Source organism: Mus caroli, unplaced genomic scaffold (assembly GCF_978045245.1).
Source record: "Mus caroli unplaced genomic scaffold, Mus_caroli_1 scaffold_9, whole genome shotgun sequence".
Lineage (NCBI taxonomy): Eukaryota > Metazoa > Chordata > Mammalia > Rodentia > Muridae > Mus > Mus caroli.
The window spans coordinates 42,639,351-42,665,952 of record NW_028227264.1 but is presented as its reverse complement, the minus strand read 5'-3'; the positions used below and the strand labels follow the sequence as shown (position 1 = coordinate 42,665,952).

Here is a 26,602-nt window from a genome sequence, read left to right as displayed (position 1 = left end):
GTAATTCTAAATAACATGTGGCTACATGTTGGAACCACCTCCTGCCATTAGCCTCATTTCTAGAACACTGGCTCATACCGAAGCACCTGGACTTCAGGAACACAGACCCGAAACTCACACACTGACTACTATGTAAATGACAGAGAAACGGTGTGTAACAGCGCTAGAGAATTCTGGAGGAATCTGACTTTTACCACTAAAATTCCGTCACTTGATGGCACTCATTCTGAGTCCACGATGAACACATAACATATGGAAAGCAGCGCTTGCCATCTCTGCAGAAGTCCAGTATATGAGGAATAACATCAGTCATGGAATTTTAGATTCCTATTGGCTCATCTGGCCAAGCTACATTCAGGTTGTCTCATTCATTGTGATAACTGTTACATAAATATGATAAGCTTAACTTATAAACAAGAAATAAGTTGTTGACATATCAGACCTGGGTCTGGCTGCTAATTCTACATTTCCTTTGAACTCTCCTGGGGAAGTGACATGAGTCTCTTCAGTGTGACCTAATATCTTAGCAAACATTATTCTTGTCTATTAAACATGGGCTTCTGGGCTTTCTTTAAATATTCTTAGTAAGTCGTGTGTGTGTGTGATGCTCAAATTAAGTGTTAATCAAAATGCTTCCTAAGTAACAGCTCACCTAATAGAATAGCACAATCATTAGAAAGTGGAAGCCAAAACCTGATGCTACTACTAGAATATAATTAGGAAAAAGAAATGGAGGCCCCATTTTCCTTTGGTCGGAACATAAAAGGAAAACTTTAAAATGTAAGAAAAAAATGTAAAAAAACCCTATAAATCTAAAATTTTGGTATTTACTTACATACCATACTTTTCAATTCAGATTTATTCAGATTCAACCCAGAACCAAAATGGAAATGAAGAAAAGCTTGTAAGCAACTAAGAAACAATAAAGTGCCCTGCTCCTTCCTCCCCCACACAGGAAAGGCCTGCAGGAAGCTTGGCTCTCACAGAACCCCCCATCTGGCAGCCAGGCCTAGTGAAGCCAGTTCTGAGAGCTCTCTAAGTTCCCACTTTCTATCTGATGACAGAACTGTATAAAAACCATTCTCTCAAGTCGGGGTGGTAATACACACCTAAAATGCTATTATATGAAAACCCGTGAGTTCCAGGTCAGGCTAGTCTACAAAGCAAACCCTGTCTCCAAAACAAAACGACAATCTCTTCTCTATTCCCCGACACATACACCTTCTCCACACCTGACTCTTCTGGGTGGTAATACAAAGCATGAGAAAATAACCTGACCTCACGACTGTCCCTGAAACAAAATAAAAAAGGAAGCAAGGCCTCTTCTCCAACACCTGCACTATTGGGGCAACTATAGTTCTTAAATTATATTTCACAATCTAGACACTCTGTGAGGCTGTGGAATACCTGACAGTAAGTTACTAGAGAGCTCACGGCATATGAAAATGAAAATAGGAGTTAATAGAGTTACGTACAGGGCATTTTTAGACACTGGACTGAGCATGAACAGAACTCTGTTTTTGCAAACGTCTAAGCCTTGGAAATAACACCTGCAATACTAACTCTTGCTTTCAATTTCTGCTATTAAATGATTTGTCATTAGAGTAGGTACCCTGCCTCCTAAAATATGACCAATACAATTTTTACAGTATCAGCAACTGAATCCAAGGCCTACCTCATGTTTGCTAGTATGGAGCACTCTAGTACTGAGCTACCCCTGCAGGCCCTGAAGGTTTATTTAACTTTGGCCACACACCAAGCAGAACCCTATCTTTACCTCGTGTCAGCTTGCTGTAAGCCTGACTACCAGACACGGTCTATAGCCCTGATGACTCCCCATCTAGACTCACTCTCCTCAGGTGCAAGAGCAAACACTGAATTAGCAAATACCACACTCCTTGGGGAGACAGGTGATCTCTATGAGACTTCATCACTGTTTATCACAGTCAACAAACCCAGACCTGATGTATGTATGCTTCTGTCAGAAACAGCAGGGTGCCCAGGACCCATCTTGAGCAACAACAACAACAACAACAACAACAACAACAAATCAGTAAAAATAAAAAGAATAACAGCAGTACTAAATCAAGTATGAAAAGGATGCTGCTTGCTTACAGTGCTGTTGGTGTTGTTTTGTGTTGTGTAGGGGAATGCACATCAGGCAATTTCTACCACTATTCGCACCCAAATAATCCCAGCACTGAGGAGGCTATGGCAGGAGAGTCCAAGTGACAAAATATTTGTCTAACAAGCACAAAGTTCTGGGTTTCCGGTGTAGACCCAGATACCACAGGCATAGTTGCAGTACTTAGGAGGCAGAGGTACATGTTCAAGGCCAGCCTTCACTAGCTAAGTTCCAGGCCAGTCTGTGCTACTTGAAACTCTCTCAGCAAAACAGTCTTCAAACATGCTTCATGTGTTATCTTAGGGTTACAGTAAACTGTAGCATGTAGCTGAATCAGCAAGAACATTGGACATAACCAGTAGCAACTATGAGTCACTGCAACACAACCTCCAATTCTACCACCAACAAAAGACGGAGCTGGAAAACCTGATGCAAACCCAGATGCTAGTAGGTTCCCATTCAGACAGAAGGGTTCTAGACACAGTGCTTCAAAATGATGTCTACAGCTTTCAGGAACATTTTTTGTAATGTTACTTCCTACCTGATATATTCTAAAGGGGATATAACGAAATCCATTTTCTTCTGGAGGATATTCCATGAGTTTCCGGTTGATGGCCCAAAACTGGTCAAATCTGTCTGAAATGATATAAAGTCTGTTATTAAGAATGAACATCATAACAGATTAGCTCATAAAAAGACAGTAAAGTCTTAACCACTCAGGAGTTTCTGAAAAGCATTAAGACATTGTTTACAATTTTTTCTCTTAACGTTAACAAAAGGAAGATATGAAATCAATCTTTAACATCCTGTTTTCCTCCCAAGATAAACCCTCAACAGGTATGGGACTACTTCTGTTATCAAGGCAAAGGCCAGCAGTAGAGACAGATTGGCTCTGGTCTAACCTCTGCTGCTAATCTATGTTAAGAACAAACTTGCACAATTTAAATATTAGTCAGCACTTATACAAACTACAGTGTAGAAGAGCTTAAAGAAATGTGGAACCTGGTGCTGGGGCAAAGTCTGTATAGAATCTGCCTTGAAAGCACTAGAACCTGAATTCAGCCTCCTGGAACCTATGCAAAAATGCCAGGTGTGGTGGTGCCCACTTTAATCCCAGCACCAGAGAGAAAGAGACATTGCCTGTGCCCGGGCCAGGCACTTGGCCTAACTGGCACTCTATAGGCAATGAAGGACTTGGTCTCCAGGCGTTCCTTAGCTTTCCACGTGCACTCACACGGAGGGTAGGTAACAATATCTAGAACGTGCATGTGTGAAATGTCAAATGCAGCTCAATTTCATACTGATTACACTTTAAAGGTTTTTTTTTTTTGGTTCAATTAAAACGTTACTAAGTTATACTTTGCAGATCATAAACTGTAGAGAGTCTAGCTCTTTTCTAAGTACATTCAAAGGTCATTTTCTTGCAAATGCATTCATACAGTATGTGGTCTTTTACATTTGCTCTGTGCACATGTATGTGCACACACATGCACAGTATGATGTTTTCAAAGTTTGTTCTTGTGGTATGTAGTCTTAAAAGTTTCAGTTATTTCTATGATGCAATAAGCATTCAGTGGTATAGAGTTACAAAACTGTGTTGACTTACAAAATTTGAGTCAGGTCTACTTTTGGCTATCGTAAATCACATTACTAAGAACATCAGCGTACATGTTTTGTATGATATGTCGGATGGCAAAGCCATTTAACTGTTACTTGGTAAATGTTCTAAGGAACTGCCAAACTATTTTCAAAAGTAACTAAACCATTCTCCATTCCCACAAGTAAGGTCAAAGAGTTGAGATCCATGTTTGACACTACCAGCACTAGTCATTTTTGCCCTGCTTGTCTTTTTTGAGACAGTCTTACTATGCAGCTTTGGCTTGCTTCAAACTCATAGACAGCCATCTGTTTCTGTCTCCCAAGTGCTGGGATTAAAGGTGTGTGCCACCATGTCTGGCCATTTTTCTTTGTTGTTGGGTTTTTTTTTTTTAGACAGGATTTCTCTGTATAGCCCTGGCTGCCCTGGAACTCATTCTGTAGACCAGGCTGGCCTCGAACTCAGAAATCCGCCTGCCTCTGCCGCCCGAGTGCTGGGATTAAAGGCGTGTGCACCACCGCTCAGCTGCATTTTTGTTTTTTATATGGGCATCTTAGTCAGTACAGGACAGGAATGGAGTGTGGTTGGGATCTGCATTTCTGTAATAACTAACATGTGCTTGCAGGCCATTTATGTACTTGGAGACATCTCTGGAGAAATGCTCAAAGTTTTAATTTGTTTTAATTTATTATTGTGTATGATATGATGTGTGTATATATGAATATAGGTACACATGCCACACTGTACATGTGAGGTCAGAGGACAACTTTTGGGGACAGAACTGCTCCCCTTACTGTGGCTTCCGGGCATGATGGCGCACTTCCATAACCAAAACTCATGGGAGGTAGAAGCAGGATGATCAAGAGTTCAAGGCTAGCCTTGGCTACATAGTGTGTTTGAGGGCATCCTAGGCTACTTGAGACCCTGTCACAAAGAAACAAAAAGCCCTCCAGCAGAGTTGGAGAGAAAGGAATGAGGGTCATCATTACAGGCTTGTGGCTACCTTGATCCAGGGCAGCTAGAATACCAAGATCCTGACTCAAGATGCTGCAAAGCAAATCCCCAAAGCAAGTCTACATTAACATAGATTTACTCGGATTCCAACAAGAGGGAGAGGGAGAGAAAAAAAAACAACCAGAAAATAGACTAACTCTCAACTAGGGAAGATTTAAGACTGCAGGAGAGATTGGGTAACTGTCTGGAGACATTATTGTCAAAACTTGTCTGTATGCCTAGAGATTAGTGGATGGAAGCCAGGAAAACTGCTACATACAATACATAGGACAGCTCTACCAAGTAACTATGTTGACCCAAAATGCCGGAAGGAAACAGGGTACTAAAAGATGATAAGCAAACTAAGAGAAAGGAGCCCCACCCACCTTAGCTTCCAATTCACGCGTTAACTTATGCACTACAGTATGGCCGAGTCTTTACAACACCAACCAGTTAACAGACTTCTCAGCAAAGTGTGCTGAGATTGCATAGCAAAAGGCTCTTCTGGAGTTCCCAATGGCCACGAGAAGGATCAGAGTCACTAGGCTAAAGACAGTAAAGGAGACGTCACTCCTGCCATATGGCCAGCTGTGCAGTCTTCTCAGGAACGCGGCCGTCACACGGAAAGCTTCTGTAAACAGTGTGGGTCCTTACTGTTACTCAGCTACTTGTGGGTGACAGAGTCACTTGGGCCTGGGTACAGAGATGAGCCTCTCTAACCCAGGGTGCTAACTACACTCCCCAACTGAGGCTGAACCCCAGGTGTGGCTTCTCTTCTTTCAGCCCTAAGCAGCACACAGAGCGTCCTCATAACTAACAGTCACTCTCTATAAGACTTACACATTTACCCACTCAGTCTACTGTGTGGTCTCTACCTCCTGAGCAGGCCTGATGAGTCACCAAGACTGAAATCCTGAGCTCCATCCCGGGACTCACACTGTGGAGAAAATCCAACTCCTGCAGGTTGTCTTCTTCCTTCTAACACACATGCACACATACACACATTAAATGTAATGAAAAACTAAAGCCACAAAGAATCTGTATTAATTACTCTTAAACATCCTTATAAAATATATATTTTCCAAGCAGTGCTAAAAGTACTATGACCAAGAACAGATTTTAATTAATTAATTTATTTATTTATTTTTGAGATCAGGCGTCCAGTCTGTATTGTAGGCTGTCCTGGAAATCACTGGTAGGCCAGCTGGGCTTTATCTTACACCAACACTCCAAGTTCTGCCTCCCAGGTGCTAGGATTACAGATATGCACCACCACACCCAGCCAGAGTTATTTTTATAGTTATTAAAAGATATGAATAAAAGTCAAAGAACAGCAGCACTAAGAGAAGGTGTAACCAGGTGTCTTTATACCAGAAGTTTGTAATGATGGTCCTTGCAGACACCCATCAGAGTTTAAAACTTAAAAAAACAAAAAAAACAAAACCAAAACAAAGCACCCAGAAGCGCTTATCCAGAACATTATCTGTCCGTGAACCCTGCATGGTGGTACATGCCTATCATTGTAGCCAGTGGACAACTGAGGTGTGTTGTGTGAGACATGGCACATGTGTTCTCACATCTGGGCACCCTGCGGGAACCCTCTCTACCGTATTCTTCCCCCCCCCTTGGATATTTTCTTTATTTACATTCCAGATGTTTTCTTTCCAGGTCTCCCCATCGTAAACCCTCTATCCTTTCCCCTCCCCCTGCCTCTATGAGGGTGCTCCCCAACTCACCTACTCCCATCCTCCCGCCCTGGCATTCCCCTACACTGGGACATTGAACCCTCCTCAGGTCCTCCAGCCTCTCCTCCCGCTGATATCCAACAAGGCCATCCTCTGCCACATATGTGGCCAGCACCATGGGTAGCTCTGTGTTATTCTTTGGTTGGTGGTGCGGTCCCCAGGAGCTCTGGAGGGAGGGGGATCTGGTCTGTTGACACTGTTGCTCCCTCCATGGGGATGCAAACCCCCTCAACTCCTTCAGTCCCTTCTCCAACTCCTCCATCGGGGACCCCAGAGTTCAGTCCAATGGTTGGCTGTGATCTTCCTCCTCTGTATTTGTCAGACTCTGGCAGAGCCTCTCAGGAGAGAGCCATATCAGGCTTCTATCAGCAAGCACTTCTCACCCTTATTCTTAAGACAGGGCCTCTCACTGAACCTGGAACTTCTTCAGAGGTCATAAGGCCTAGCAAGCCTCTCTCCACCCCACAATGAGGTTGCAGGCAAGTTTGTTTGTTTGTTTGTTTGTTTGTTTTTAACGTGGGCTCTTAGGAGTCAAGCTCAAGACCTGGTGTTTACAGAGCATGCTCTTACCCACTGAGCCATCTCCCCAGGCCCAAGCATGCTGCTGTTACAACTGTCCTTCAATTTCATCTACAAAGTACAAATGGTAAGAACACATATTCATCATGATGGTACTGAAAGAAAAACTAATCAAACAGACACCAAGTTTACTTCATGTTTACCATGACCTTCAGAAGAACTGCAAGTGCTCTTATGAAAAAGTATTTCTTTCAGATTTACTGGAAAGCTGAAGATTCAAACATCAAAACTTTCATCACAGGCTAGTAACAAATGTTGTTGTTCTTGTGTGTTCACATTACAACACTTGAAAGAATGGTCTTCACTCAGAGTCACATCTTCCCGTAATCTCTGTGGTAAGAAGTGCACACTGTCCTTCCAGAGAACCGCAATTCCACTCCCAGAACTTACCACCTGAATGTTAGGTGAGGGTATCCAATACTCTTTTCAGGCCTCTATGGGCACTGGGACGCAAATGCACATACCCACATGCAGACCTACAAACTCACACATAATCTGACAAATAAACCAGCCAAGTGTGATTTAATGCAGCATTTAGGAGGTAGAAATGAGTAGGGAGTCTGAGGCCAGCCTGGTCCAGGCCCCAGGACTGTGCATGAGAGCCTGAGTAGCGAGTAGTTGCCTTTCTGCTGTGGTGATGAAACACTATGACCAGAAATGACTTACAGAAGAAGGAGTCTCTCTGAGCTTATGGTTCCAGGGGGCAAGAGTCCATGAGGAGGAGGAAGCATGGCAGCCAGTAGCCACATGGTAGTGAAGAGCTCAAATCTTCAAAGGCAAACATGAAGCAGAGAGAGCAACTGGAAGCTGGGTGAGGCTACATGATCTTAACATCTGTCTGTCCCCAGCAACACGATTCCTCCAGCAGGGTTGAACCACCTGACCATCCCCAAACAGTGCCACCAACTGGGAACCAAGTGTTCAAGGATGAAGCATATGGAAGACAGTTCTCATTACAACCATCATCCCTGCCTCAAAACTTAGTATTTATTCACCTATTTGCTCAATTTATGGTTGTATGTATGGTTGTATGTATGTATTTGGAGGCAGGGTTTCTCTGTAGCCCTGAATGTCCTGGAACTCACTGTGTAGACCAGGCTGGCCTCAAACTCAGAGACACACCTGCTTCTGCCTCCTAAGTGCTGGTTTAAGGACATGTGCCACCATACCTGGCTGCCTTATTGTTTTTTAAGTCTATGTTTATGGGTATGTGTGTAGATATGTGCAGGAGTGCTGGGATTAAATGAAATTGGCTACCACGCCTAGCCAAAAAAGAGAAAGAAAGAAAGAGAGAGAGAGAGAGAGAGAGAGAGGAAAGAAAAGAAAAGAAAAAAGAAAAAAGAAAAAAGAAAAGAAAAGAAATAAAGGTTCCTAAAAAGACTTATGGAGCCAACTCTGATTATCTAAATGTGTTCCTGTACAAAGTACAGACTGAATCTCATGACCTGATGCACCATGTGTTGAGAAAGTGTTCTTTCTCTTAGTCTCAATGAGTGTGTTACATCCTGAGATGAGGTCCAGAAACAAACTGAACAATGAATCAAACACATTTCACTTCACTCAGGAGGCAACTTAAAGAAAGACAAAATCATAAATTTACTTTAAGTTTTGTAAAGACTAAAGGTAAGGATAACCCATACTATGGTCACTCTAACTTTTTAAAGTTGTTTTTACTTCATTTTATGTGTATGGGAGTTTGCCTACATGTTCATCTGGACACCATGTGCATATCTGGCATCTGCAGAGGCCAGAAGAGAGTGTAGAGCCCCCTAGAATAGAAATTACTGATGGTTGTGAGCCACCATGTGATGCTGGGAATTGAACCCTGGTTCTCTGGAAGAGCAACCACTACTCCTAACTTCCAAGCCACCTCTACAGCCCTGGTCGGTAAAATCTTTTCAGTGTTTATTATATAAAATATCATCTCTTTATCTAATACAAATTCTTTATGTTAAGTAAGAGAATGTCAGTTCAGAAACACTGATGATTGTTGACGAATGTTTGCAAGCAAAGACACACTAGTGGCCAGGGCAGCTGTAGAATGAGCTGCAATCCTTCTTGGGCTACCTCCTCACTGGGATCACCTAGGCAGCATTTAAATGCACCAGTGCATGGGATGTTCCCTAGATCAATTACAGTGCCTCCCTTACTGGCACCAGTACTTTTTCAAAGCTCTCCAGATGACTCCAATATGTAGCCAGAGTTAATAACCTCCAGATGTAATGGAATATGCCTTCACTTTGGAATCAGAGGCAATCTAGGCTAAAATTCCTGGTCCCACCTCTTTAATAGTTAAGTTCATTTCCTTATTTGCACAGTTGATAATGTTTACTTAATCTTTATAAGGAATCACAAGATAATGCATGTAAGAGTATCCAGGTCTAAGACATTATATAATTTTATTAATTATAATAACCTCTAGGAAAATCCCCTTCTATTGGTACTTCATTTAGTATGTCCATACTGGCAGCATGAAAATTTCCCTCTAAAAGATGTTCCTAATTTACAAACAGTTCATGATCTTACGTTCACTACCATGAAAGAATGGAAACAGCAGACAGAAAGAGTGTGAAAGTGGGTTTGCTCAACTACTCTGCATCTAAAAACAAATAGGCTTTCTCCTTCACTTCACACATAACCAAGATTTCTAAAGTGTCTTACCGGCCCTTTTATTTGCACTACTAGTGCTTGGTGGCTCAGGTCTTCTCTGCCTACCCATATCCCATTTCCTTAAATGGCAGAGAGGGCTAAGACAAGTGGTCCTGAACTGAAAAAACACACAGATGTTTCGCTGGTGGAAAGCAGCATCAAAGAGAAGCACCAAATAGCACCGGAGTGGAAAATCAGATGGGGGCTGGAGAGACGCACATCAGGTGGCATGGCCCACAGCTACCTACTGTCCAACATCTCTGGCTTCCACAGGCATCTGCATGTGGATGCACTCAGATGCATCCTCTCTTTTGTTCTGCTCCTTACTGAAGGTGGGCAATTGCTTATTATTATATATGATACACTTATATACAGGCATATGCTCACACATGTATGCATGCAGACACATTCCTCCTCTCTCTTAAACATTTATTCAGAAATTATTTTTTAAATTATTTCATGTGTAAAACTGTTTTGTTTTACATGTATAACAGCACGCGCATGCCTGGTGTCCACAGAGGTCAGAGGAGGCAACGAGCTCCCCCTGTACTGGAGATACAGATGATTGTGAGCTGCCATGTGGGTACTGGGAACAGGATCTAAGTACTCTGCAAGCGCAATCAGTGTTCTAAACCACAGAGACATCCCTCTAGTCCTTTATTCAGCAAAATTTAATAATAAGTGATACACATGATAAACCCTAAAAGAAATTTTAATCAGAATCCTAATGGAAAAATGAGGTTAATAAAATTTGAGACAAACCTAATATTTCCCATATTATTCACTTACAACTCAAATATCTGAACCTCATGGTAATTCTCTTGAGGATGTGACATGGAAACAATAGAACTAAAGACAGTGACGACACCCATTAGAATATAAGATCTTTCCTTTGCCTCAGCTCTCTTGTTTTTTTTTCTCTTCCCATTTCCTACATCATACCTCTCTTTTGTTCTTCTCCTTATTGAAGGCAGGCAATTATTGCTTATGCTTCACAAAGTATGTGAAAAATGAGATTATCAGGTACTTAACACTTATATATCAAACCACCTTTAAAAGGATGAAGTGAATGCAGACAAGTATTTCTACAAGGCAACATCTAAGGAGTTATAAGTAAACACCAGTTGTCTACAGATTCCTACAAAATCTTCAAGGTTTTACCATGACAATGGGACTGAAATCTAGAATTAGACTGGCAGATATTTATTTCAATTTAACACATGGTGGGATATTTTAATACCCTAAAGATGACAAAGGCAAGAGCTAAGAGGAAAGCCCAAGAATCCACTTGGATCCCAGAGGGCTGTCTGGAAACTGCTATTTGAACTAGAACTCTGTGGGGGAGGGCAGCCATCAGGACTCACTGAGGTCAGGTTTTGACATAGACTCTGCAGAATAATTAAAAACAAGAGTCAGAAGGACCAGTAGACTCAAAAAGTTTTCAATTTAGACAAAGTACAGAGAGTGTAATCTCTCAAATTATTATGCACTTAATTAGTAGTAGGAGCTGCAGAAAACTGTTTTAAAAAACACAAAACAAGTACAGAATACATCTTATTTTGCTGCATCTGAAATTCGCACATTTATTCATTCTTCTATAACTGCACATTTGCCATTTCTAGTATCCAGAAATCTGGCAATTCTTTGAGTCCTAGTTAAATACTCTCATAGTTTAATAATATGTAAATATGATTTATACATAAAAATATTTGGGATTTCTCTATAGTTTCTAAAGTAATAAAGTCATACAATAAGATACAATAAACTAGTGTTTATTTCTTCCGTTTAAGAAACATTTTTTAATATGTAGAATTCTGAAGTCACAGTTCACTGTCACCACAGGAACTAATGGAGACTTAACTATAAAAGTTCGAGAGACAATAAGAATGAAGCCATGATTGGGGACAGGGATTTGAAGTCATGAAATTCCCAGTACAAACAATTTATCACTTTTGTTTAAAACTTTATACAACACCTAGAGATAGCTAACACATTAAATAGCATTAACTACTTAATGTTGAACGAAAAATGTTATCTGACCAGGTAGATCCCACAAAGATAACTAAACGAGGCAGAGGCTAGTAAATGAAACTCAGATATTTGTGAAGAAAGTCTGTTTCCCAGTGTGCAGTACTGGGAAACTGGAGAGACAGAAGATAATTATTCGATTCCATACATTCACATGGTGGCTAACAATCATCTGTAAACTGCCCTTTTCTGTTCTCTTCAGAATTAAAACCAACCAACCAACCAACCAACCAAAAAACTCCCACAAAGATACACAGAACTAAACCTGGGTGTAGTGGCACATGAATTTAATCCCAGCACTGGGGAGCAGAGGCAGGCAGAGCTCTGAGTTTAAGGGCAGCCTTGGCTACATACTGATTTTCAGGACATCCAGCCAGAGCTATATAGTGAGACCGTCTCAAAAAGAAACACACTCTCATCTTCAAAAGGATAAGCAGAGCTCGACTAAGAAAGAGGAAGGAGAGAACTCTGGAAGAAATGACAAGACTCCAAAGGACATAGTCAGAAGACACATTGCTTCAAAAGTGCAAGAATGGGCTGGAGATGGCTCAGCAGTTACTGCTCTTCCAGGAAAGCCAAGGTCTGTTCACAGCACCACAACAAAGGAGTGACGACCATCTGTAAATCCAGCTCCTGGGGGATCAGACACCGTGGCTTCTGAGGATACGCACATGCAAATACACATAAGTACATAGAACTAAAAATAATTTAAGCACATGCCTTTAATCTCAGCACTCAGGAGGCAGAGGAACTATGTAACTGGCTTACATAGTGAATTCCAGGCCAGCTGGCCAGAGGTACACAGTTGAGGTCATGTCACAAGCATACACATTTTTATTTGCTTTTTAAATATAAGCAGTAGAAAAAGATGGGGAGACAGCCTACTTGCTGGGCAAGCCTGGATGACCGTGGTCAGCTCCTCAGAACCCCGTAAAAGCAGTAGCTCAGGAACATGTAATCCCACTCTACCAACGGGGAGATGGGAGGCTGAGACAGGAGAATGGCTAGAATGGCCAGAAACTCTAACTATCTGGCCAGGGTTCAGTCACCAGTACCACCAAAACCAAACCAACCAACCAACCAAACAACCTAAAAACGTAAGCAAGATTGATCTTAATACAATTTGTCATTTAATGGTGATTTGAGCAAATATAAAATCATATTCCAACTAAACATGATTAAGTTTACAACCAGTAGGTTAGAAGATTGAACTTTTATAAGAGTGGGTTAAATGTGTTTATATACCAAATTCCTCTGTTTTAAAAAGGACATAAAGCCCACTGTTTTGCCCTTAATTACAGACTTAGGAAAATGGTGCAGGAGGATCAGAAGCACCAGGCAAAGCCAGGTAACTTATGTGACCCCATCTCAAAAAGGAAAACACTACATTAACATTTAAAAGAATACAGCTTCAAGAATGAGCCAAACAGATCACTCTAACGACTGCACACACATACAGACCAAGTGCTGAGCTACAGAACTAGAAGAGAAACTATAAATGTGATGGCCCTAACATAACCATGTATACCTGGCAGGACAGCAGTGGTAGCTGAAAGCACTGCTGAAGTGCACAGTACAGAGAGGGAGGGAGCGGCTCTGTGACATAAATGTGATGGCCCTAACATAACCATGTATACCTGGCAGGACAGCAGTGGTAGCTGAAAGCACTGCTGAAGTGCACAGTACAGAGAGGGAGGGAGCGGCTCTGTGACATCTAGTAAGTGCTTCCTGCTGTTCTAAGGGAAAAGTAGCAGTATTCATTTCTGTTCTCTTAAAGAGAGTCATGAATTAATTTACATTCCAATACAAAGATTCATTTGCAAGTATGTTAAACAATATATGCCTATGTTCTAGCCTATCATCCCAGAGCTTAGGAGGCTAAGGCAGGAATGTCACCAAGAGTTCAAGGTTAGCTGGGCATCACAGTAAGTTACAGGCCAGTCCAGGGTATATCTGCAGGCAGCAAGACCCCGTTCATGAAGAAGTGAGGGGAGGGGAGGGGAGAAGGGAAGGAAAGGGGAGAACAAAGGGACAAAACCACATCACAAAACAAAAACATGGGTTCAGATTTCCTTTTTAGATAATGGATCAATCAATATATTTATAAGATGCTCCATGAACCTTCCCAAATATATTAAAATGAAAGACAACAATCTTAGAACTTACAAAAATGTAAAAAATTTCTTAAGTAGAGCAAATTTAAGATAAAGGACTAACAAATAAGAAATTACATTTCAAAGGGATAATGACAAAAACTAAACATTGATATGCCTATAAAACTAATCCTTTTTATTTCAATGAAACTAAATACTCCCTTAATATATCTATCATCAAGTGGTAATCAGTGTGTCAGCCTAAACACAGACTTATACACATGTCAACCGGATCTCCTCGTGGAAATACACAGATAACCAATCTCTAGGATGTACATAGATCCCCAGTCTATTAAGATACCTTCTGACAAATTAACATGAGTATAATCTGTTTGGCATTCTGAAATAACTGTCTAGATGTTTTTTCTTAACTATGTTTGTATTCTAGGAGGTTATAATTCAAATACTGCTTGTATTTATTTATTTAAATTTCGTGAGCAATCTTTCTTTAGAAGCCTAACAAACTATCTTCCCATTAAAGCACAAATACATTCACTTATAACATTCATATCACCCTTTTCTGCACGTGTGCATGTTCATATGCATGTATACCTATATGTACATTTGTGCAGAGGCCAGAAGTTGACACTAGGTGACTTCTCAATCACTCTCTATTCTGTTTACTGAGGAAGGGTCTTTCCAAGTACCCAGAATCCTCTGCTTTAGGTAGTCTAGGTAGCCAGCTTTTCCAGATGATGGACTGTCTGTGTTTCCCACCTCCTGGGTGCTGAGATTACAGGCAGGCCAGCAATCTCCTGCCCCTCATATTTACAAAGATGCTGAGGATATCCACTGAGCTATCTCCCCAGTTTCCCTCCACTACAGAAAAGAAAATGGAATGACTGATTTAATACACACACACACAAATAACATTAATTTTAGATAGATAGATAGAAGCGTATATAGAGAGTGCTGGACATGGTGGCATAGACCTTTAATTGGAGAACTTGGGAGGCAGAGAGGTAGGTGGATTTCTGTGAGTTTGAGGCCAGGTTAATCTACAGAGAGTTCCAGGCTAGTCAGAGCTAAATAATCTTTTTTAAACCCTGCCTCAAAATTTAGTCAACTTCAAAATTAATTTAAAAATTTAAAAACCCATATAGAGAATAAACTGCCTGTCTATTCTGTAATGAAACCTAAGTGAGCATTCCAAGAAGCTAAAACTTTTAAACAACGTTCTCACTATGCTGTAGATTTTTCACTGATACATGTAGGCTAACTTACTCACTGGTTCAGAAAATATGACAGGTGAAAGATAATTATCAATTAGGCACCACCTGTGAAATGGGACACTGTAGGAGTTTAGACGCTGCAGCGTTAGAGCCTGGTCTACTGCACTTTCTCCATCCACTGTCTCACACATTAAGTATTTCTACCAATAACTTAGTCTACTTCCATGTGGCTGCCTCGCACAGTTCAAACTGAGCCATAAAGATGAGTCTGCTTTGTTGCCGACACCACATCTATGTTCTGTGTATCTAGTATTTCACAGTTCAGTGCATAGAACACCATCAGGATCCCGAAATAAGCATTTCCTCACTACACTCAATCTAATAATAGGTTTTGTCAATTCTACCTTCAAAATGACCTTCAACCACCTCGGTCTGTCTTTCTATCCACTGTTGGGTCACTGCATTCCCCACTTCTGCTCCTGCCTCTCCTTCCCACCCGCTATTCAGCAGCCAGGTGCTGCTTCAGCACTCTCTGGGAAAAACCCCTCCTCCACTGGCTCTTCCCATTGCCTTCAACCCTTGTCATTTTACCCTTGGCCTACAAGAACCCACATGATGGACTCTTTCCCATTCCTCCAGAACATTAACTTGTCCTTTCCTCTTGTGACATCCAAGACATCACGGTTCTCGGTCAGGTTTGGAACCTCCCTGCCATGAACTAAATCACCATGCCCTCCACCTCACCACAGTCATGCTCCATAAGGCTTTATGGTATTGAGTGGCCAAGAAGTTTAGAGACAATCATGGCTGATGCTGAGCCTTCACCAGTGGGATTAGTGCCCTTATAAATGAGACCCCAGGGTGCTTTCACTCGTGAGGACTCAGGGAAACTCTCCCCTGCGCAGACACTGGGTCTGCAGGTATCTTACCTCATACTACCCCAGTCTCCAGAGATGGATAAAGTCAGAATTTACTGTTTTGGGTCTATGGTACTCTTGCTGTAGAAATGTGCAGAGACTAAGACCCAAACCAAGCTTTCTTGCCTTGTATTTTGAAACACGGCTCTGTAATACAAGCTGGCTCTTCTCATTCTTTAGAAGTCACCTTACCTTTACAGAAGTCTTCTGTCCCTAGCCACCTTAATGCAAGAGCACAAGTCTACTCGCATAATTCCTATTTCCTCTTAAAACCAGCTTTATGTTAAAAATGGCAAACTGGAGCCGAGTGTTTGCACATGCATGCAATCCCAACATTTGAGAGACTGAGGCAGGAGGATCCTAAGTTGAAGTCAGAATATACTAGAACCCTGTCTCAACAAAGGAAAAACAATCAAGGGGTGAGTGTGTGTAGTAAATAGCACACTGTAAGCTAATTTAAAAGTCTAACAACATTTTATAAATAATGGGAATTTTAAGTGTATTTAACAGCTAAATCATATACTTTTATCTGCAAGTGTATGGAACTTTAAATCAATTTTTTTTAAAGGGTTGACTCACTCTGGCCATGGTAATGCATACCCACAATCCCATCACTTGGAAGCTGAGGCAGGGGACTAAACATTTGTCTAGGCTGAACGACTTGTCTCAAAAAACCCAAACAGAAAAAGGAGTATCTACACTCAGAGAAGACTGGCTAAAAGCTGAGCCTTGTACCATTCTTGAAATCTTTAAGTGATTTCCTCAAATCTCCCCATACAGTGTGACGCTGAACAGAAATCCTCCACATGAATTGACAACTGTCCCATAAATAAAAATGCTACTTTCTTTTCTGTTGTCACCATTAACTGTTTCAGAGAGGTGGCACATTCTCGTTTCTAAACTGAAAGCCTATAAAAAACTGAAAGGCACATTATGCCTTAAATGAGTTTTCTTGGTTTCATAAGCTTTTCTTATTTCTCCTTCAGAGAGCTTCGAAATTAAAATTAGCATTTGAAAGTATTCAAAAATCGTTGAAACTTGTGCTTAGCTTTGCTGTTCTCCAGGTGCAGCTCTGAATGGAACAGTGGCCCACCTGCTTTGTTTGAATTTGGACAAATTTACAACTACATCGACACAAAGGTGACAACAGCTCTATGACCTCACAATCAGGACCTTGTTACCAAAAAAAAAAAAAAAAAAAAAAAGGCCTTAAATATAAAAAGCCATTTCCATAAATAATTTAAACTAAAAATATTACACTATTTATGAAACACTTTAATAGTACTTCCTGGTCATGTGAGAAAGAGATAAAAAAAAGTAAATCAAAACTTATGTCTTTTACTCTGTAAGTAACACCGTATTTTGAGGATAAAAATGTAAGATATATGCCAACCCCATGAGCATTCTGTAGTGCAAGATAGAAAACAGCAGTGCAGGAACACCAGAGAACAAAAGGCATGTACAGGGCAGCGCCCCCGGCACACACACCAAGTACAGGAGCCCCGCCCTGCTGCCTGCAGTCCAGGAGCTGGCTCTGTGTCCCCAGGTGCTGGAGGACCACACCTTCTCTGCAATGTCAGGACAAGTTAGATACACATTGCTAACTACAAACAGAAGGCTTCCTACAAAAGGTGACCATATAGACACTGTAAAGACATGAGAAGTTCAACGGGCAGAAAAGGAGAGGCGGTCTTCCAGACAGAGACGACGGAGCAGCCGCCTTCACAAACACTCCACAGCTGACGTCAGCATCTTTATGTCTATCTATCTATCTGTGTGCACCATGGCATGGAGAGAGAGGACAATCACGGGAGCTATTTCTCTCCTTCCATGGGTGGGGGCTGAGCGCTGGCTGTCAGGCTTGTTGGCAAGTGCCTTTAACCACGGAGCCAGCCTGCAGGCGGAGTCGAAATCACAGTGTGGCAATGGAGAAGCCAAGCACAGAGCAAATGTACTACTGTGAAGAAGCGGAGGCCGAAGCTGCAGCCCTGGTGTGAGTAGAGACCTTTCAGGATGCATTCATCTTCCAACTATGATCCAAAATAGAGCCATGTCTAAGGAATGAGAACCACACTCTTTCTAAAATCATGTGGCCAGCCTGCGAGAGAGAACCAGGAACACAGCAACACTGGCAAGCTGAAATGGAAGAGATGACTGTGCAGATCTGAAGTGGAGTACATACTGTGTGGATTTGGGCCTGGTGGCCAGGGCCAACTCATACGGCTAAAGCATGACCTGCTCACAGGGCTATGGCTGCTTACTACGGTATACAGAATCAGGAGTCAGGCACTGTGTAGTTACCATTCTGCAGTCCCATCCAGAGCTGCTTGTGGTCTTTTTTCTGCATTTCGTTGATCACTTGACTTTTATGCTTTAAAGCATCAGCTTCTTTCATACACGACATAAAGTGAGCCTCAACCGCATCCTTGGATGGACAGTGTAGAAGGTCCTTTTCTGGAAAACTCTATCAAAGGAAACACACACAAAACAAGTATGCAGACATAAGTTAGCGTCTCAGGAGAACTACATTTCCCCGCTCACCAGTGTTCACAGCATGCCACATTTCATTATCATGATAGCTACAAATATTTTAAAAATTAATTGAGTAATTATTGCCCATTTGACACAATCTGTACTGTTCCCAATAATCCTCATCTGTGAAGTTACCTCTTGTATGTTCCTAAGGATATCACATGTAGGACACCTATAACTGACACTAGCAATCACAAATGTGTGGCCTTTGGAACCAGAAGGCCCAGCTCAATTAGGAAGGCTTTGAAATCACAATGATAGGAACTCAGGAGACAAGGGAGGGCAGTAATAGAACAGAGAGCTGAGGTACTTATACAGCCAAGGCAGCTGAAGGACGCGCACTGTGACAGATGCTGTACCACGGCTGCCCTACCTTGCCCCCACTGTGGGGCATCTCTTTTACATCCACCCAAGTGGGAGTAAAGACTACAGTGAAGCTACAAACAGATCCTTGATCCATTACATTTCTATCTCTCCTAATGTGCACTAGCATTGTGTGCACATCGGTATCTTCCTGACTCAAACAACCTCTTACAGACAGAGTAACATCGTGCTCACTCTCATTATCTTCCAAACTGAAAACATGGCAAAATAAATTCCATTTTACTTTTACAGGACAATCAGGAAGATTCCCTTTAGAGAGCATTCACTGGAGGTGTGCAGGGATCTTTTTATTACTTTGCACACACAATCCCTACCACATTCTAAGGGCCAAAGCCAGGACGTTCTGTGTTCTACCACTGAGCTACATTCTTAGGTCCTCTTTCTAGATATTATAACTGCATTAGTTAGAATATTCACTGACTGTCTATAATGTATCTAGATGGGTTATCAGTAAATGAATATCATTAGATTAAAGCACTTCTTACAAGTAAGTGAAAAAATTCAATCTATTAGCAATACCACTTGTTAAAGCAACTAAGCAATACTTTCATGTCACGTGAAAAGAATCAAATATCTTATTAACCATGAGCTCTCACTGTTGGATTACCATCACCTCTAGTAGAAGACACAACTTTCAGAATGAAAAATATGAAGTCATAGTTTATAAATTTAATAAAAATAAAAAAAAAAGTTTCCCAAAATGACTTTGGTGTACATAAACGGATTGGGAGAGCATTTTCCCCCAAGTATTTCTTCTAATGTATTATTTTCCAAGAAAAGAAAGAATATATTGGGAAAAGTAATTCCAAGCCTGTTATATTTCTAGATTCAGGAGGTAGCGGTAAGATGGATGCAAATCTGAGACCAGCACGGGTTATGCGAACTTATAACCCATTCCTTCTGTGCCTCCCACCCACAACCCAAAAGCTGACAGAAGTTAAAGTCAGACATGGTGACACGTGCCTGTAATTTCAACATTCGAGGAGCATGAATTTAAAGTCACTGGTTTTGCAGTTTGGGGGCCAAGCAAAGTTACAAAACCCTGTCTTAGAATACAAAAGACAAAAGAGAAAGGGAAACAGGGCTAAAATGAGCACCCCATACACCAAGTTAAGTGTCTCCTTCTTTCTTGTAAGATTCTAATTCTACCTACAAGCTTAGCTTTAACCCCTCATCACTCCTTGCTATAGTCTATACGATATTTTTTTCTCATCATGTTTCCTAGGTCCTATCTGTCCAATCTTTAGATTCTCCCATGGAGTAGCTTTGCTCATTTTCCCCTCTTAGTAGCATTCCACATACATAAATATATTCTTCCCACTGAAAACACCTACTTAAAGCCAAACACCAACTCCAAACTCAACTTCTCTTTGGCTACACCTCTTATGATCTATCACCACACATTCACATAAGCCTTTTAGCTGTGTGCTAGCTCTCTAACCAGGAGGCTCATCCTCAGCCAGCTTTCTAATACAGTCCAGTACCTCCTGCCCAGGTTATGGTGCTATCCACGGGGGTGGGGCGTGGGGTGCACCCTCTATGTCAGCTAACAATCAAGGTAATCCCCAACATACTTGTGCACAGCTCATGCTGATTTGGGCAATCCTTCAACTGCGACCCCTCTCTGTTGGCTCTAGGCTTCGACATATCAGAGTTTAAGCTATCAAGGGCACATGTCTACAATCTTATACCCACCCTTAATGGTTTTGAACTGAGAGTCATAGTGACCTTCCAAAAATTAAGACCTTTTAGGATATAATCAAAGCCATCAAGATTCTAAATTACCTGAGTCTGCTAACCTGCCCTAAACACCCCACCCTAATACACACACACACACACACACACACACACACACACACACACCCTGCTCCAAACACTTGTTCTCCCAGCAACACCCTCTCATCTCTGTCTTCACACCAACTATCTGAACATTTCTTTCCCCTTGTCTATCTACTTATACATCTGGCCAAAAAATCTTCAGCTCAGGTTCAGCTTCCATGGACGACATCCAGGACACTTTCCCTTTCACCCACCAAGTCAAGGCGGAATTTTATACTGTCCCTATACTGCACTCTGTAGTAATAATACTGGCCAGAACTATAACGCTTGTTAACATATCCACAGTCATCCGAACTCTTATAGTCTATAAACCAGAGATAATGACCTCATTTCTCAGTATCTTTCTTATCAGTATTTTTCTTAAATAAGTCAAATTATAGAGATATGATTCATATGTAATGAAACATAGGAAGTTTTAGCTAGATGAATTTTGAAGAACTATAAACCAAACAAGATAATAGCTTTACAACAGATAAGCAACCACATCCCGCATTCCTCAGCAAAAGTTAACTGCAACTACTACTACTATTCCCTCACTCTCTACCAAAGTGTACTACGAGGTGCCTCGTGCCCTGTGCAGCAGGCTCCCTCTTCCCTACTCCAGCAACCACTGACATAATCTACTGCACCAGTTTTGCCTATAATAACATCTCACAAATACAATCATGTAAAATACAGTGTCACTGACTTAGCATGCTCTTGAGATTTACTGTGACTGACTGCACACAACAGAAACCGACTCTTTTCTGTTACTAAGGTGTCAGTGAATGACTACTGTGTTTAATCTTGAAATCCTGTTGCTAGTGTGATTATTTCCAACTTTTACTTGGTTAATAAGGCTGCTGTGAACAGTAATATGCAAGTGCCCTAGTAGACATCTTTTCGTCTTTGTCAATATACAGCTACAAACTGCAATACTGTCCACACTGATCCAGGTGTTCGCTTGATGGCATTTAAATGCTGCTGAACTACTTTCTTGCAGTGAGAGGGCAGCGCTAGGCTCTCATCAGCACGTTCCCAGCTCTGGGCTCAATGTCAGGGGTATCATCAGCCTTCTCCATCTCAGTCATCCTAGGACATGTAAAGTAATCTCTCTCTCTGGTTTTCATTTACATTTCCCTGATGACTAAAGATGATAGGCACCTTTCATGTATTTATTGGTAATTCATAGGTTCTGTGAACTTTCTGTACAAATCGTTTGCATTTGTTCCAAAGCAGCTGGCACATGAGGTAAGAGGATGAACCTAATGTGACTTCTGTGTGTCCTTATGCAAATACCGTCCACGAGAGACAGCGGATGCACACCGAATTCTGTACCCAGAAATGTAGACTGTCGGAAGCCTCCATGTTAGAAATACCTCAGGCCAGCAACCACCCTCACAAACACCAGCCAACACAACTTCTGGCTCCAAGCGACCCTCCCACAGCTTCACAGCTGACCTGCTCAAGCTGCCCTCTCCAGAGCAAACGTTTGGTTTGCAATGCCTTCCTTACTGCAGCGTTTGCATACCTCTTAGCTACTTGCCTGAGTAAAACTATGCTGTGGAAAGGCTTTGGACTGTCCCTAAAAGACCTGTGGTTTTTAACTGCACAATCTTAAGCAGGAGTGGTTTTTTGGTTTTGTTTTGTTTTAAGGAAAACATGCTGGATTATAGCAGAACTGCTTATATAACTGTCTTCTTCTAGATTCAAATCCATCATGTAGGGGTCTGGAGAGACAGCTCAGTGGTCAAGGGCACTTGCTGCTCTTGCAGAGGTCCCAGGCTGGGTTCCCAGAATCCAAATGGCTGCTCATATCCATCTATAAGTTTAGTTCCAAAAGACAGGACACCTCTTCTGGCCTCTACAGATAGCAAGCACACACATTCGTTTAGGCAAAATATTCATTCATAGAATGAGCCTAAAATCTTTTTTTTTTTAAAGATTTATTTATTTAATGTATTTGAGTATGCTGTCTTCATGCATACCAGAAGAGGGTGTTAGATTCTATTATAGATGGTTGTGAGCCACCATGAGGTTGCTGGGAATTGAACTAAGGTCCTCTGGAAGAGCAGCCAGTGCTCTTAACTGATGAACCATCTCTTCAGCTCTAAAAACCATTAAAAAACAAAACAAAACACCACGTTATTTAGTAAGATTTTTGCTGTGCCGCTGGTCACACTGAGTAAGCCGTGTTTTATTCCTAAGCTCGAGTAGGCTTTGCATGGCACTGGCCATTGGACTCCTTTCTTTTTCTCTATCGATTTTGTTGTGTGGCTTTTCTACTTTATTTTGCTAATGCAATGAATTACACTGATTGACTGTTGGGTGTTGAATCAATCCTATATTCATGAGATAAAGTCAGCAATATGTGTATTGTTCTTTTTTAGGTACTGCTGGCTTCAATTTGCTAATTTTTATTGAAGACTTTTATAACCATGTCCAGAAATGATATTGAGCTGCAATTTACATTTAATTTCTTTAACAATATTCAGGTCAGTTATAACCTTTAAAAACAGGCTCTAAATCAGCCTGACGTGTCTTTACTGTGTGAGTGTCTTTGTGTCCTTCAATCATATATCCCAAATTCCTAGAGCATAGTTGGCAGCGTAACAGGAGGATCTCAGCATTTACTGCACTAGTCCTTACACTTTAACACACACACACACACACACACACACACACACACACACACACATACACACATTAAGCAACCCAGGGACATCACTAAAGCTTTTCTTTCAGCAGCTGAAAAACCCATGGGAGCAGGCAGATGGGGATAGAGATGAAGACGGAGGCCCCTATATTATATCACTGCAGTGCCTGTGAGGCCGGGAGAAGCCACTGAGGTGCCCACGGAGCCAACACAAAACTGGTAGGAACATACTGGATGGGAAGGAAACAGCCGAACGAAATCAACACCAGAAAACCATGTGACGGCTGTAGAAGGCGATGGCATGTGTGCCAAATGCTTATATCACGTTCAGTAGCCCAGGTCAACTGGATGAGACGGAATCCAACCTGGAGGCTCAGAGGATGCGAGCGAGCACTTACTGCTTTGTCAGCAGACCAGAAAACAGATCCTGGCAACTATAGCAAGACAGCTCACAAACTCCTACAACTTCAGTTCTAAGGGGCCCACATCCTCTTCTGACCTGCACATACACACACACACACACACACACACACACAAATAAAAATTTAAAAATTAAAAAGAAAAGTGAAATGGTCTGTTTTAATGAGATCTCATCACTGGCTACAAAACTCAGGCCTATTTTGCAAGGCTGCTGCTATACAAACAACTGCACTGAAATCCTCAACAGCCCAGGTCCAACTGGAAGCATGCACTGGAAGTGCGGTGGCTATGAACTCTGCAGATTGTTAAGTAAATGACAGTTAACTGTTAAAATTTAATCCAAGTACTAGGATTATTCTGTATTCCTAAAACTAAGAGGACAGGCTTGTTAGGCAATACTGGTGCTCTGTCTCTGTTTGAAGTAGTCTTATTTTCATACCACCGTGAACTGCCCATTGCACATACACCATGGCTAGTGAAACTCATGCACACTATTAGGATGGTGGCTCCACCTGTACAGCTGTGGGATAACTAAAATATAGTAGCACACTGCTTTGCAAAGCACTTTAACATGTACAGGGAAATAATATATGGCCAGCGAGTTAAAGTATGGAGGAAGAGCACCGTGAGAAGAGTGGGCCAGAGTCTTTAGGAGAGAGCCGACTGAGTGAGCAGCCCTGACAAGATGACTTCCTCCCGCTCCTGATGCCTCTCCATTGCCCACTGCCACTGGAGAGCTGCTTACTAATGATAATTCAAGATGTACTTCAGACTCCTGCAATGCCTGTCATGAGCAGGAGGGGTGGAGCACAAGGAAAGAGGGAGGAGACCAGGATGAGTTTTTTTTTTAATTTTTCATTTTTACTCCTTCTTCTTAAGATGGATTCATTATGTAGTCAAGGTTGGACTCAAATTGCTTTCGCAGCCCAAATCTTAGCTGAGCTTGAACGAACCCAGAACCTTTGTATCTCTGCCTCCTGGGCACCAGAGCCACTCAGTGTGTCACCTATGCTCAGCCATGACCAGTACTTCTCAATTAGTAAGACAAAATTACACAACAATACGTTTACCTGGTCTCAAAACTACAAGGAATTGTATCTCAAAACAGAGGCTCACAAAATCTTTACACTTCTATCCAAGTAGCTATGGATCTTCTCAACTGTATCAGTTATTCCAATCTCTGCTCTCATGCCCATGTCTACACCTGGGAATTTGACTGTTTGGTAAATATAACTGTATTATATATAGGCTATATAGAACAACCTGTTATAAGTCTAAACCATAGATTACCCAGCTCTAAAAAAGAAAAGATGTTTATACATTAAACGGTTTTCTCAAAAACGTGGAAGAAAGTGGAGACTATTTTAGGGCAGAAATAGCCATGGGAAGTCAGAAGTGACAGACGATCCTAAAACACTCAATCAGGAGAAAGCACACACCTGCCTGCAAACCCAGCACAGAGGTCTGGCTCAGCAGGAGAATCACTTTGAGTCTGAGGCTAACCTCATCCGCATAGTAAGTTTCTGGCCAGCATGGGCTTAAGAACAAATAAAAAGGAGAAATAAATAATTTCTTTGAAAAAAAATTCTACTCTATTAAGAACCGCAAATAAAACAAACAGGAATGGCTATTTAAACTATACCTTGAAATGTACTGTGATGTTCCAAGGAAGAGCTGAACTTGATGCAAGAAGATCAAATAGTAAACCAATTGGATAATGCCTAAAAATGAAAGGTATATCTTAAAGAGAGAAAAAAATACATAAATTTGTAACTAAGACCCCCAAACCAATTTCCAGCACATCTTACCACGCACTGTCACAGGCTTTACTGGCTGATCACAGAAAAGTAACTGCAGCCACATGATTGGTCAGTACACACGCTCCATCCAGCTGCCAGGTGTTTCCTTCTAACTTTTCCATTTCCAAGAACAGTTTCAATGTACTCAAGGGAATCTTAACAGCTGCTATAGGGTTAAATTATCATCCCAGTACTTATAAGAGGGACCTATTCTTTGTAAGTTTATTTAAACACAAAAATATCTTGTTTACATTAGACAGACAACTCCATTATGCAGCTCTGGTTGGCCTGCTACTATCTTAACCACACTGGCCTCAAACACACAGCAATCAATCCTTCTACCTCTACCTCCTAAATGCTGGGATTACAGATATGCATAACCACATCTGGCTTTCACAGCGACTGATTTGTTCCGTTTTTGAGATGGCATCTCCCATAGGTTAAGCTGTCCTTGAACTCTTAGTCCAATTTAATTACCTTGAGGGATGAGTTACTAAAGCCAGTCTTTTTTAAATTGACTTTTATTTTTAAATTGTATAGGTGTTTTAATCTTCAAGTATGTCTATGGACTACATGCATGTAGTATCCTCATAGGCCAGAAGAGGACATCAGATCTCTTGGGATTGGAGTTATAGACAAGTTCTGAGCCACCATGGGGATGCTGAATATTAAACCTAGGTCCTCCAGAAGAGCAGTCAGTGCTCTTAACCAGTAAGTCATCTCTCCAGCCCTTGCTTTTTGTTTTCAAAATTTATAAATTTGTAAGTCTACAGACATTCACCTAAAGAGCAGGAAACCCCCGGTTTGTGATAATATTATGTATGTATGTCATATACAGTTACAGACTCTTAATATAGATTCAGAATAGTTATTACAAAAAAGCATCAAAGCCCTCTAGGCATGGCTGAACTTGTCTATAATCCCAGCGTTCAAGAAATGGAGGCAGGATCCAGAATTCAATGCTTAATTTCAGCAACACAGCAAGTTTGACACCAACCACGGCTATGTGTAACCCTGCATTCAATAATGAATGGA

At 41.4% G+C, this 26,602-nt stretch overlaps 1 protein-coding gene across 1 annotated transcript in view; it reads right to left on the bottom strand.

Moving 5' to 3' along the window:
- Nucleotides 1-26,602, bottom strand: part of Atg5 (autophagy related 5) — a 94,417-nt gene that overhangs the window by 40,109 nt on the left and 27,706 nt on the right. The window contains exons 4-6 of the mRNA XM_021174066.2: nt 25,411-25,489; nt 18,260-18,422; nt 2,667-2,761 (exon numbers count right to left, since the gene is read on the bottom strand). Of these exons, the coding sequence (XP_021029725.1) occupies nt 2,667-2,761; nt 18,260-18,422; nt 25,411-25,489 (337 nt within the window). The remainder of the gene's footprint in view (nt 1-2,666; nt 2,762-18,259; nt 18,423-25,410; nt 25,490-26,602) is intronic.